Source organism: Squalius cephalus (genome assembly GCF_949319135.1).
Source record: "Squalius cephalus genome assembly, chromosome: 23".
NCBI lineage: Eukaryota > Metazoa > Chordata > Actinopteri > Cypriniformes > Leuciscidae > Squalius > Squalius cephalus.
In genome coordinates this window covers 13,842,675-13,855,180 of record NC_137144.1, presented here as the reverse complement: position 1 = coordinate 13,855,180, position 12,506 = coordinate 13,842,675, and the positions used below count along the sequence as shown (strand labels likewise).

The window sequence follows — 12,506 nt, the reverse complement described above, 5'->3', positions numbered from 1 at the left end:
CTTGGAAATCATGGAGGGGTCTGAAATTGTCATCGTAGGTGCATGTCCACTGTGAGAGACATAATCTAAAAAAAAAAAATCCAGAAATCACAATATATGATTTTTTAACTATTTATTTGTATGATACAGCTGCAAATAAGTATTTGAACACCTGTCTATCAGCTAGAATTCTGACCCTCAAAGACCTGTTAGTCTGCCTTTAAAATGTCCACCTCCACTCCATTTATTATCCTAAATTAGATGCACCTGTTTGAGGTCGTTAGCTGCATAAAGACACCTGTCCACCCCATACAATCAGTAAGAATCCAACTACTAACATGGCCAAGACCAAAGAGCTGTCCAAAGACACTAGAGACAAAATTGTACACCTCCACAAGGCTGGAAAGGGCTACGGGGAAATTGCCAAGCAGCTTGGTGAAAACTGTTGGACCACTGTTGGAGCAATTATTAGAAAATGGAAGAAGCTAAACATGACTGTCAATCTCCCTCGGACTGGGGCTCCATGCAAGATCTCACCTCGTGGGGTCTCAATGATCCTAAGAAAGGTGAGAAATCAGCCCAGAACTACACGGGAGGAGCTGGTCAATGACCTGAAAAGAGCTGGGACCACCGTTTCCAAGGTTACTGTTGGTAATACACTAAGACGTCATGGTTTGAAATCATGCATGGCACGGAAGGTTCCCCTGCTTAAACCAGCACATGTCAAGGCCCGTCTTAAGTTTGCCAATGACCATTTGGATGATCCAGAGGTGTCATGGGAGAAAGTCATGTGGTCAGATGAGACCAAAATATAACTTTTTGGTCATAATTCCACTAAACGTGTTTGGAGGAAGAAGAATGATGAGTACCATCCCAAGAACACCATCCCTACTGTGAAGCATGGGGGTGGTAGCATCATGCTTTGGGGGTGTTTTTCTGCACATGGGACAGGGCGACTGCACTGTATTAAGGAGAGGATGACCGGGGCCATGTATTGCGAGATTTTGGGGAACAACCTCCTTCCCTCAGTTAGAGCATTGAAGATGGGTCGAGGCTGGGTCTTCCAACATGACAATGACCCGAAGCACACAGCCAGGATAACCCAGGAGTGGCTCTGTAAGAAGCATATCAAGGTTCTGGCGTGGCCTAGCCAGTCTCCAGACCTAAACCCAATAGAGAATCTTTGGAGGGAGCTCAAACTCCGTGTTTCTCAGTGACAGCCCAGAAACCTGACTGATCTAGAGAAGATCTGTGTGGAGGAGTGGGCCAAAATCCCTCCTGCAGTGTGTGCAAACCTGGTGAAAAACTACAGGAAACGTTTGACCTCTGTAATTGCAAACAAAGGCTACTGTACCAAATATTAACATTGATTTTCTCAGGTGTTCAAATACTTATTTGCAGCTGTATCATACAAATAAATAGTTAAAAAATCATCTATTGTGATTCGTGGATTTTTTTTTTTTAGATTATGTCTCTCACAGTGGACATGCACCTACGATGACAATTTCAGACCCCTCCATGATTTCTAAGTGGGAGAACTTGCAAAATAGCAGGGTGTTCAAATACTTATTTTCCTCACTGTATAATTACAGTGAAACAAGGACACCTTAAAATAAAGTGTAATGAAATGTAGCACTAAGAAAATAAGCTAAACTGAAAGCCAAATGACCTTTTAATCCTAACCGTCGCTCAGTAGCATACATTGATCAATGCATTGAAAAAACTTGTATCTGTTGTTTTTCTTGCAGAGGTTATTTTGAGACTGAGCTGGGGACATGTGAACCCTGTGATGAACTCTGTCTGACCTGCGATGGCACAAGCACGCAGTGCCTTTCGTGTCGAGAAGGCCTTCATCTGGCAAACGGGCAGTGCAAGCAAAACTGCGCCCCCATGAGCTACGTGGCAGAAGACGGCACATGCAGACGCTGTGCTCCTCACTGTGACGTGTGCACCAATTTTTACACCTGCACTAGTGAGTGATTGTTACCGCTGAGATCCTGTGCAAAACGTCACTAACAAGAGTAGAAACAGTTACAGCCAAAATGAGCCCTGAAAACCTGTCAGTGTCACTTCTGTAGAATGATATTACATTAATTTTCCATGTTATATTATCTTGTTTGCTATCTATCCATTTTCACATTTGCAGATCAGTTAACACTCCTTGATTACTTTCAGTGGAAATTAGATTAAAATGTATTTGAAATTCAAATATATTGTCTAACTTTAATTTCAGGGTGCAGTTTTCTCTATTTGCTCTTAAACGGGGCATGTAAGGCAGTCTGTCCGAAGGGTTACTTTGAAGATTTGGATAAGGGGGTCTGTGTGAGCTGCCATCCCACCTGTACCACCTGCTCTGGTCCTCTATCTGACGACTGCGAGACCTGCTCTTCCCTCACCCCAAAACTCTACGAGGGCACGTGTTTGGAGGTGTGCCCAACGGGCACTTATTACCAGACCTCTGATAAAGAATGCCAGGGTGAAGTATTATCTGTAATGTGATGTATTATGAGCAGGGGTGCACATAGTCTCGCGTAGCCAGACCTTCAGACTGATGGCAGAGGGTCTCTATCGCAGCTTTTCTAAGCCAAGGACCGCCCAAGAGGACGTTTGACTGACATGTAACGCAACCAATCACAGTTCTTTTTGTTCCGCGTCATGTTTAGGGGCGTGACAATATAATGTCGATGTCCCTACAATAACACACCGGCCTGCATCTAATAAATTGTTCATTCAAGAAACATTGTGCTAGATGCAACAATGGAGCCGCGGCGCGAACTTCACATACTTTTGAAAATCCAGCGTTTAGTTGATCCTGGTAAGCGCTCATTGTCACAGTTGTAAACACAACGGCTTTCTTCTTCCACGAGGGGTCACGGCATTTGATTCCACAAGGTATCTGAGGTATCCTACAAGCTGCCTATATGTAAAATAACACTATTTGTTCACTGTACAATTTAAATATTAGTATTAGTAATATTAAATATTATATTTAGTTCATCTTTGTTAGAGCTGTATTTTTATTTATTTTTTTACATTAATGACACAGACAAAAACATATTCCTGCTTTGCTTTAGGCTGCTGTCACTTTAAGGGCCCGTCCACACGGAGACGCGTTTCGCTGTATACGTATACATTTTTTATCGTATTGGCTTTTCGTCCACACGGATCCGGCGTTTTGGGAGACTGAAACCGCTATTTTTTGAAACCGGGTCCCAAAGTGGATAAATCTGAAAACGACACCCTTGCGGTTTCGTGTGTACAGCCAATCCGTATATTTTGTGAAACGATGATGTCATCACATCACGTGCCGTCTGTGTCACGCGTAACAGCAACAACAATAATGGCGGACTTACATGATTGTGTTCGTGCTGCAGAAGCTACTAAGCCTACTAGCTTTATTACAGCAGAATCTATTGCTTCTATGCAACTGTGGTGAGCAACAAGCGATAATCTTCGTCTTCTTCTTCTTGGTTCGAATACAGCGCGCAAGGTTATGCGCATGCTCAAAGTCTTCTTCTCCGTGTATAGTGTATCTCTGTGGCAGAATTACAGCGCCCCATACTGGTCTGGCATATATACTACACCGTTTTCAGTCGGTTTCAGTGGTTTCGTGTGTACGCAGATATTTCTTGAGACGACGCCGTGTTTACGGAATTTTTTTTTAGAATGAGGAAAAAAAATGATCGGATAGGGAACGCACCGGCTTCGTGTGGACAAGGCCTAAGACCAAATGCAAGGACCGAATATACCGATACATATCCGATTTCTTTCTCAAATATTCACTTATGACATAAAATAAAGAGAATTATTGTTGAGACGGGTGTTTTGACACCCTGGGTGTTCCATTCAAGCGCAAGTAAACGCGAAAGAGGAATCGATTTGGTGTTCGAGCGCTGTCTGAAACGCGTCTCTCTCTCTCTCTCTCTCTCTCTCTCTCTCTCTCTCTATCTGCGTGCGCGCACTTCGGGTGTGTGTGCAGCTGTGTGTGCACAGGTAACAGCGCGCGAGTCCAGGTTTTCGCCTCAGATTCTTCCGCGTTTAAAATTGTTTGCATATGAAAATTGGCAAGACAAAACACTTCTAAATGATAAACTTTCACTCCAAGATGGTTAAACTTTTTTTTTTTTTACATTTCTGTATATTTAGCTTGCACACATCGTGAAATGTAAATGAGACAAAATAACAAGAAACTACCAGAGACGCAAGGAAAATTAATGCTCGCGTTGATGAACGTGTGAAGGACTTAAGAAATATTGGCAACTCTAATTTAAAAGTACGTCCAAAGTATACTTAGAGCTTAATGTTTATGGTAAGGTATGTGTACAGTGTGCGTGAGGTAAATTTCATTATCAGCATAGCATGCGCAGCCCATTTTTTGTTATGTACACTCGCTCACCTTGCACATGCGCCTTGAATTATTTTATTTTTTTTCACAAGATGGCAACACTGCCCCTGGCCTGTTGTTTCACAGTCAAAATTCTATAATTCAGCGTACGTGATGTAAGTTTTGTCGTCAGCATAGAACGCACATACTGTTCACATTGTGTTTTTTCTAACATGGAATACTATGTTCAGCTCATATGCATCTTGAATTTTTTTTTTTTTTTGCACTAATTAGTTGTCAAAAAAGAAACGGATGAGATTGAACATCAACCAACTACACAAGTGGTTATAAACTGGTTATATGAATTACTGGTTATATTTTATAATCACAATAATTGAATATATGTAGATAAATGTGGCTGATATGCAAACAAATATAAAAATGTTCTTATATGTCCCATATTTGTCTCCGTAGAATGTCACCAGACCTGTGCACGCTGTGTGGGTCCTGAGCCCACCCAGTGTATGCAGTGCGAAAAGGGTCTCGTTCTTGATCCCAACACCATGATGTGTGGGGTTACCGGGGATTCAGACTGCCCACCCAGAACGTTCCTCCAAAATAACCAGTTCACTTGCCAAGCATGTCATCGACTCTGCCAGTCCTGCGAGGGGCCGGGACCCACTGACTGCCAGACCTGTGCCCTGCCCAACTACCTCCACAGTACGTATGACTTGAACTTGTGTCAACACATTTCTATTTCTTAAGTTTAGGTCTACTATTAAACTGCCCCTATTATGCTTTAGCAAAATTTTATCTTTTAAAGATGGGGCAGTACCCACTTTATTTGGACCCAATTACTCATCTGAATCACAACCTGTAATTATGATGAATTATTAATGTATACATTTTCAACAGAGGGTTCAAAATACATAGTTTGTGTTTAATTTGGTGTACACCCAGCACAGCTGTAGGTAGGTCTTTGCTAACCAGCTAACTCATGTTGAAATAGCTTAAATAGTTCTGCTAATCAGATGTGGGCCTACTATTACCTAAAATTCTGTCAATAAAAATTGTGTCGGATGTTTGGGTTGATCAACTAGTTCTTCCAATGTTTGCGTTCGAAATATGTTAAAATCGAAGCCATTGTTACTGTCCTTACACTGTGTACAATTGCTGAGGATTGAGGAAGCCTCCGGAGCTGAAATTAAGATATGGTAATGAGCGTTTCATTTTCATCAAGCTATAGACCAATCACAACAGACTGGGCCATCTGACCAATCAGAGCGGAGTAGGCTCGTGCAAAGGAGGAGTTCAGAGAGGCTGAATCTTCAAACAAATAGTTTCAGACTCATTGAGAAATTTAGGTGATGCTGCAATGTATGAGGAAATTAATGTGTTTTTTGACCTTGGATGCATGTAAACCTTTTTGTAGGAGACCAAAACAAAATTAGGAACCTTTAAAATAGCATAATAGGGGCACTTGAAAAATATATATTTTTTTCTTATCTTTATAATTAGTAATACTGAATTAAATCCCTCTCTTGGATCTAAAGTGCAGTAGAAACAGCAAAGTGGTGTTTTAATGTACAAGTTCTACTTAAAGTTACTGGTTTAAATAGACTGTGTTTGTGTTCCAGATGGTTCGTGCGTGAGCACGTGTCCTGTGGGAACTTACAGTGCCCATGAGGAGGCCGACGGGGTGGATCTGGGTTTCTGTATGCCCTGTGATCATGTGTGTGCCACCTGCACCGGGGCGTCTCCCAGAGACTGTCTGAGCTGTGCACCAGGCTACCTTCATCTCCTCTCTCATCTCTGTGTTAGCCACTGTCCCACAGGGTGAGATCATCTTACACACACACACAACAAAATGCTATCCATCCACTGCTAATTACGAGCTAAGAAAGCAACTAGTATGAGTACCAGAGTTAGATTAAACTGATTGCTCCTAAAACTTTTCATAACTTAAAGTAGTTAAAGACTGACTTTAGGTAAAGAATGACTTTGACAAGGGTCAAATTGTTATCGGCAAGGTTTGTACAGCTACCAGAGCCGTGTTTCTGGCCTGTTTTGATCTTATTCCGCAGTAACTTCCTGCCTTCTCTTCATTGTCTGCATATAATAACAAGAGATGCATGTCTTGATGTCCCGTCCTCAGGTACTACAGCTCAGAGGAGCGCTGTGAGAAGTGTGACCGTTCCTGTGAGCAGTGCACGGGCCCAGGGCCGGACGCCTGCAGGGTGTGCACACCTCCTTTGCTGGACCTGCAGGGCACCAGACAGTGTGTGGATCAGTGTCCACAGCGCTTTTTTGAGAGCGGGCACAGCTGCAGACAGTGCCACACCAGCTGCAAGTCCTGCACAGGTGCTTCTGTTATCATTGTTCTTACATTTTATGAGATTCTGTAATGCCAGTATCTACTACAATCTTCATTCTTATCAATATATGGTGGCCCTTGTTTGATCTCAAAATGTCAATGCAAACAGATATTCAGTTTGCTGATTGATTTTAATGTGATAAAATGCATGCTATAGAAATGTGCACGCTATGAAATATAACCTGTTGACTTACCCACCAAGGAAGTAAATAATTCCTGGAAAAATCTATTAGCATTCCTGTCCATCTTTAAGAAAGTTAGGCCGGAACAGGATTCCCTGAATAGTAAGAGATTTGAAATCTAGTAGTTATAAGGTACTCATACTTACTAATGACCTCCCACTCGAAAAGGAATATTTTGGGTTCACAATTTAAGCTCAATCAACAGAACTTATGGCACAATGTTGGTTACAATGAAAATGAATTTCTACCTGCCTACTTTCCCTTAAAGGAAGTGAAATTCTGACCTCAAAAATAACTTCAGATTAGCATCTCTTTGAAGGAAACCGCATACGCCTCGCCCTTTCTCATCTGCGTGTTTCTGTGTTGTTTGCAGATAGCACTCCTCAGGGATGTGTGACGTGTGACTGGGGCAGCGTCCTTCAGGATGGCGTGTGTTACCCTCGCTGCGAGGAGAGTCGATATTACTCACAGGGTGTAAGTGCTTATGTCAGAGTTTTTATAGTAGTACCTCATCATTTACTGCTATTTATGTGAAAAGATGAAAACTATCATTACTAATTCTTGAAAAATTTGTAATCCAAATGTGAGCCATCATCACGTGGCTGTTGTAGCTAGCAAATGTTCATCTGTCATTGATTAGGAAGGAAATATAATCTATAGCCATTTTAAAAGATAACAGCTTCTTGCCTGCAAAATAGTGTCATGTTCATTGTACAAGACAACAATATCTGTGACTAAAACATGGAAGCATAGTATGCAGTGTTAAGTTTACACAATTTAAAAAAGTTTAGACAAGTCTAAAGACTATAAAGTAAATGTTGAACTATAAAACTCTTTATAACAGAAGTTACTCTTTAGATTTATTTACCGTCATTACCAAGATGAAACCATCTAAAAAAAAAGGTGTGACTGGAAAGTATGTTTCTTAAGAAACTTTTGATCTAAAGGCACTACAAAATTCCCAGAATAGTCATTATGTCTTATTTGTAATAAGCACTTATTGAGTTTCTCATTAACAATGTGTCCTAAAATACATCAAATGTATAATAAAAGATAATGATCTTTTATTCCCATGTCTTTACAAATAATCAAAACTGGTTCTTTAAGCAAAATCTAGGTTACAGTAAGGTCTGTCCATAATAGTGTAGGCACAAGGCGTGAACACAAATTAAGTGTGAAGGTATGTATAAGGTTATGTCCAATTTTGTCAGCATACACCATCATAAACCCTGAAACAAAAAAGGTGTAATTTTTTAAATGGCTTTACAGATCAAATAATACAAATTTTAACAGAACAATGAATGTTTTTTAGAAAATGATATGCTTCACATTTCTGTGAAGCCCTTTTGCTTTCATTGTAAGTTTTTTTTTAATAAGCCAACAATACACTGCAACTGTCAAACAGAACAAAAGATTTCATTCCACATGTATCTCTTTCAATGGCATTAGGGAGTTTGTGAACCCTGTGATGAGTCCTGTAGGCATTGTTCCAGTGCCGGGTCCAGTAGCTGTCTCACCTGTCATTCGGGTTTTGCCCTACATGCCACTGACAGTCAGTGTTTGCCCTGCTGCCAGTCGGGGCAGAAGGACAGGACGTGCTGTCTCTGCGATACAGGCTCAGGTATTGCTCAAGTTTTTACTTTAATCCTTTTAATGGGTTATTCACAAAGACACACAATGCCATGCATTTTTACAATGGGAGTCATATATTTCCTGTTTTACTTGCAGTACCATTTTCTATATGACTTGCAAGCCATACAACAGAGGAACAGATGAAAAACATATGCCATAATTCACTGAAAATACTCCTTCCTGCTATAGCTGTCAAATTGTTGTGGTTGTTTAATTGAAAAAAATGTAACTATTAACAGTCACAATATACACACACACACACACACACACATCGATGAGCCAAAACATTCTGAAGGTGTCCTGTGGTATCTGACACCAAGACATTAGATCCTTCAAGTCCTGTAGGTTGCGAGGTTGAGACAGTAGATTCCACGGTTGCTCAATTGGATTGAGATCTTGGGAATTTGGAGGCCAGGGCAACGCCTTGAACTTCATCATGTTCCTCAAACCTTTCCTAACAATGTGTGCAGTGTGACAGGGTGCATTATTCTGCTGGGAGAGGTCACTGCTATCAGGGAACATCATTTTCATGAAGGGGTGTACCTGGTCTGCAACCATGTTTAAGTAGGTGGCACGTGACAAATTTATGTCCACATGAATGGCTGGACCTAGGGATTCCCAGCAGAACATTTTCCAGAGCATTACACTTCCTCCACCGGCTTTTTGTCGTCCCACAGTGCATCCTGGTGCCTTCACTTCCCCAGGTAAATGGCACACATGTAAATAGCCATCCACATGATGTAAAAGAAAACCGGACTCATCGGACCAGACGACCTTCTTCCACTGCTTCAAGGTTCAGTTCCGACTTTTGCATGCCCATTGTGGTTGCTATTGACAGTGGACAGGGGTCATCACAGGCACTCTGATTGGTCTGCGGCTACGCAGCCCCATACGCGGCGATGAACTTTGTGTTGTGAGTGACACATTCCTCCCCTAACCATCATTTATATTTTGTGTGACCTGTGCAGACAAGTAGACTTGGCTTGGACCAGACGGGATAGCCTTTGTTGCCCTCATGCATCAATGAGCCTTGGGTGGCCAACATCCTGTCGCCGGTTTGTGGTTTGTCCCTCCTGCTGGTAAATTCTCACCACTGCTGACCGAGATCAACCCACAAGCCTTGCAGTTTCAGAGATACTCTGACTCAGTCGCCTTTCCATAACAATTTGGCCCTTGTCAAAGTCACTCAGATCTTTATTCCTGCTCATTTTCTCCTGCATCCAACACATTGATAATAAGAACTGGTTGTTTGCTTACCTTGAAGATAAATGCCTTGATTGAAGATGATCAATAGTAGGTGACTGGTCATAATGTTTTTGCTCATCAACATATGTGTGTGTATAATATTAATTTTACAGGTTTTACAGTGAAAAAGTCCCTTTAATGCTATTCTTTTTTTTTTTTTTTTTTACAGCATTGTGTCTTGAGGCACCTGTTCCGAGTAAAACTCAGGATGAAGTTATTCTAAGGTCCCAAGCGGTACAGCACGCATCTGCAGCCTTACCTGCTGCTCTGCTGCTAGCTGTAGTGCTAGCTCTAGTTGTGTTTGCTCTGGTACAGGCAAGGGCCAAAAAAAGGTTATGCTGGAGACAGAGCTATGAACGGCTGAGCGGGGAGGCCAGTTCCCGGCCCATGCCCCATGGAGTACCAGAACCAGAGGACAGCGGAGACGAGGCAGATGTGGTCTACACCAGCCGAGATGGATCTGTCTATCGTCGCTACGGTTTCATCCACGAGCCAGACACGGAGGAGGAGCAGGATGAGGAGGACGCTACTGAGAATACACATCTCAACAGAACCTAAAATATGGTCACTAAATAAATTCTACTAATTCTTTACACGCACACTTCTGTGGTCAAAACTAGTGGTCGACCGATATTGTTTTTTTTAAATCTCTGATGCCAATGCTGATATTTTCGCTGGTTGGCCAATGGGCGATATATATCACATTATTCAATTTAAAGATAGTAAGAACACATGCTAATGGTTCAAATTAAATTTATATGTATTTTACATAATGTTTACTAAATTAGAAATAAATAATTAGAAAATGAGCATGAAATATTTTGAATTGCGAAATAAACCGATATATACTTTAGATCGCAATTTCTCGCTTTTGCAATCCCATTATAGTATATTTCACAAATAAAGAAATTGTTAAAAATATAAATAATAAGAGTTCACACGTTTTTATAATGGCTATAGATTTACACCACAAGATTTCACAGCTGGATTTGCCAAAGTTTGCAAGGTTTATGAAATTAAAATGTTTTTTTAGGCCCTGTTTACACGAGAACGCTCGCGGGTGAAAACGTAAAAATATTTTATCAGATGTGCCTTTCGTTTAGACGGCGACGGCGTTTTTGGGGCTTAAAAACGCAAAAAAGTGAAACCACCCTCCAGAGTGGAAATCTTAAAAACGCTCCACCGTCGCGTTCTCGTCTAAACGGTAAAAACGCAAAAGTCTGCTAGACAGTGAAGGCACCGATCAGTGCTTCACATTGCCACCTAGCCGCCTGGAGTGCACACTACATTGAATTTCACACACTTTTGCGTCACCATATGCACGCAGATTTCCCCCACATAACGCTCGTCTAAACGCAGAATAAAAAGTGATCACTTTTGCGTTTTCTCTTCAGATCGTTTCCGTGTAAACGTAGCCTTAGATTCAAAGACTTCAATTTAAATTATATAAAGGCGTATTGCTGTATGCTGACAGTACGAGAAAGTATAGTGTTTGTCTTTCAATTATTAGCCTAATAATAGCAAACACTTTTTTGTTTATACTGTTTACTTTCTGGGTTTAACAGCTCTGTTTATAATTTATTAGACAGGACTGTTAAACAGACAGCAAACTAATAAAATTAAAGTCTTGGCTGTCAAAAAAAAAAAAAAAAAGCCCTGCTTCCAACCTATCAGCCAAACAGAAAAAAATATTGGGTGATGCGATCATTAAAAATCGCCAAATATTGGCTGATGTATCGGTCGACCACTAAAAACCCACTGGACTGGAAGATGGTAACAACAGACAACTCTGTAATTAATGCTAAATCGATACATGATAGCATCTTTATGTTCTTTCTTGATATGTTTATTCTTATATACTGTATATATTTATCTGGAATTTCAGAATATTGATGCCAGCTGTTATGTAGACTGTTATGTTATTGTAATATAACTCTGTCTGTAATGTAATGTTTGTTAATGTTATTAATGATGGTTACTAAAAAGTGGTACCAAACATTTTTTTGGGGGGGTGATTAGAAGGTGACAGTTTATTTAGAGATCCTATATTTTCTTAGTAAAGAATATTCAATCCATTTCAGAAAAAGATTATTTCTGTCTCTTTATTGGCTGTTTTGCTGAACAGTAAGTCTTTGCATACACTGTAAAAAAAAAAAAAAAAAAAAAATCACAACCTTTTTTCTTTTGTCAAATGAACAAATTAAACCCTTGGAGTTCTGGTATGCTTTGGTGGTGGCAATAGAGGTAATGCGGTCACCAAGCAGTGTATGTCACATTGGATTTTTTTTTCAGCTCACTCGACTTCAAATCTGTGTGTTAACTTAACTACCTGCTGGGGAAAAAAACCTGTTAGTGGAAAACAACATTGTATTCCAAACACAAAACTGTATCTACGCTACAAAACTGTATCTTGAAAAGTCTTAACATGTTTGATGTGAATCTGAACAGACGTTAATGCCAAGAAATTGTTCACACCCCACATGCCAAACACTGTTAATTTGCTCTGATGTACAAACATTGTATCAGTTTATATGATGGCAGTGGGTATTGTGAGGAAATGAATTAATCCTAAACCAACTGTTAAATTACACAGTAAGGAGTGTCAGAGCAAGATAAATACACAAGACATAGAACATAGAGTTCTTACATAGAACTCTGATAACTGTTCAGATCTGATATATTTAAATTGTCATAAAGTGCTCATCCTTGGGTTGTTACAAAACTTTATGACTTGTAGCTAAAATTTTACACAGCTCTTTTCTATAGGCTA

At 40.4% G+C, this 12,506-nt stretch overlaps 1 protein-coding gene across 2 annotated transcripts in view; it reads left to right on the top strand.

Moving 5' to 3' along the window:
- LOC307150994 (cysteine repeat modular protein 1) overlaps window positions 1-11,914 on the top strand; it is a 31,652-nt gene extending 19,738 nt beyond the window's left edge. For both annotated transcript variants that reach the window (XM_079858710.1, XM_079858711.1), the window contains 8 exons: window positions 1,728-1,951; window positions 2,213-2,455; window positions 4,778-5,023; window positions 5,941-6,139; window positions 6,459-6,664; window positions 7,233-7,333; window positions 8,309-8,480; window positions 9,906-11,914. In XM_079858710.1, the coding sequence (XP_079714836.1) occupies window positions 1,728-1,951; window positions 2,213-2,455; window positions 4,778-5,023; window positions 5,941-6,139; window positions 6,459-6,664; window positions 7,233-7,333; window positions 8,309-8,480; window positions 9,906-10,294 (1,780 nt within the window). In that variant the 3' untranslated portion in view covers window positions 10,295-11,914. The remainder of the gene's footprint in view (window positions 1-1,727; window positions 1,952-2,212; window positions 2,456-4,777; window positions 5,024-5,940; window positions 6,140-6,458; window positions 6,665-7,232; window positions 7,334-8,308; window positions 8,481-9,905) is intronic.
- The last annotated feature ends 592 nt before the right edge of the window (window positions 11,915-12,506 follow it).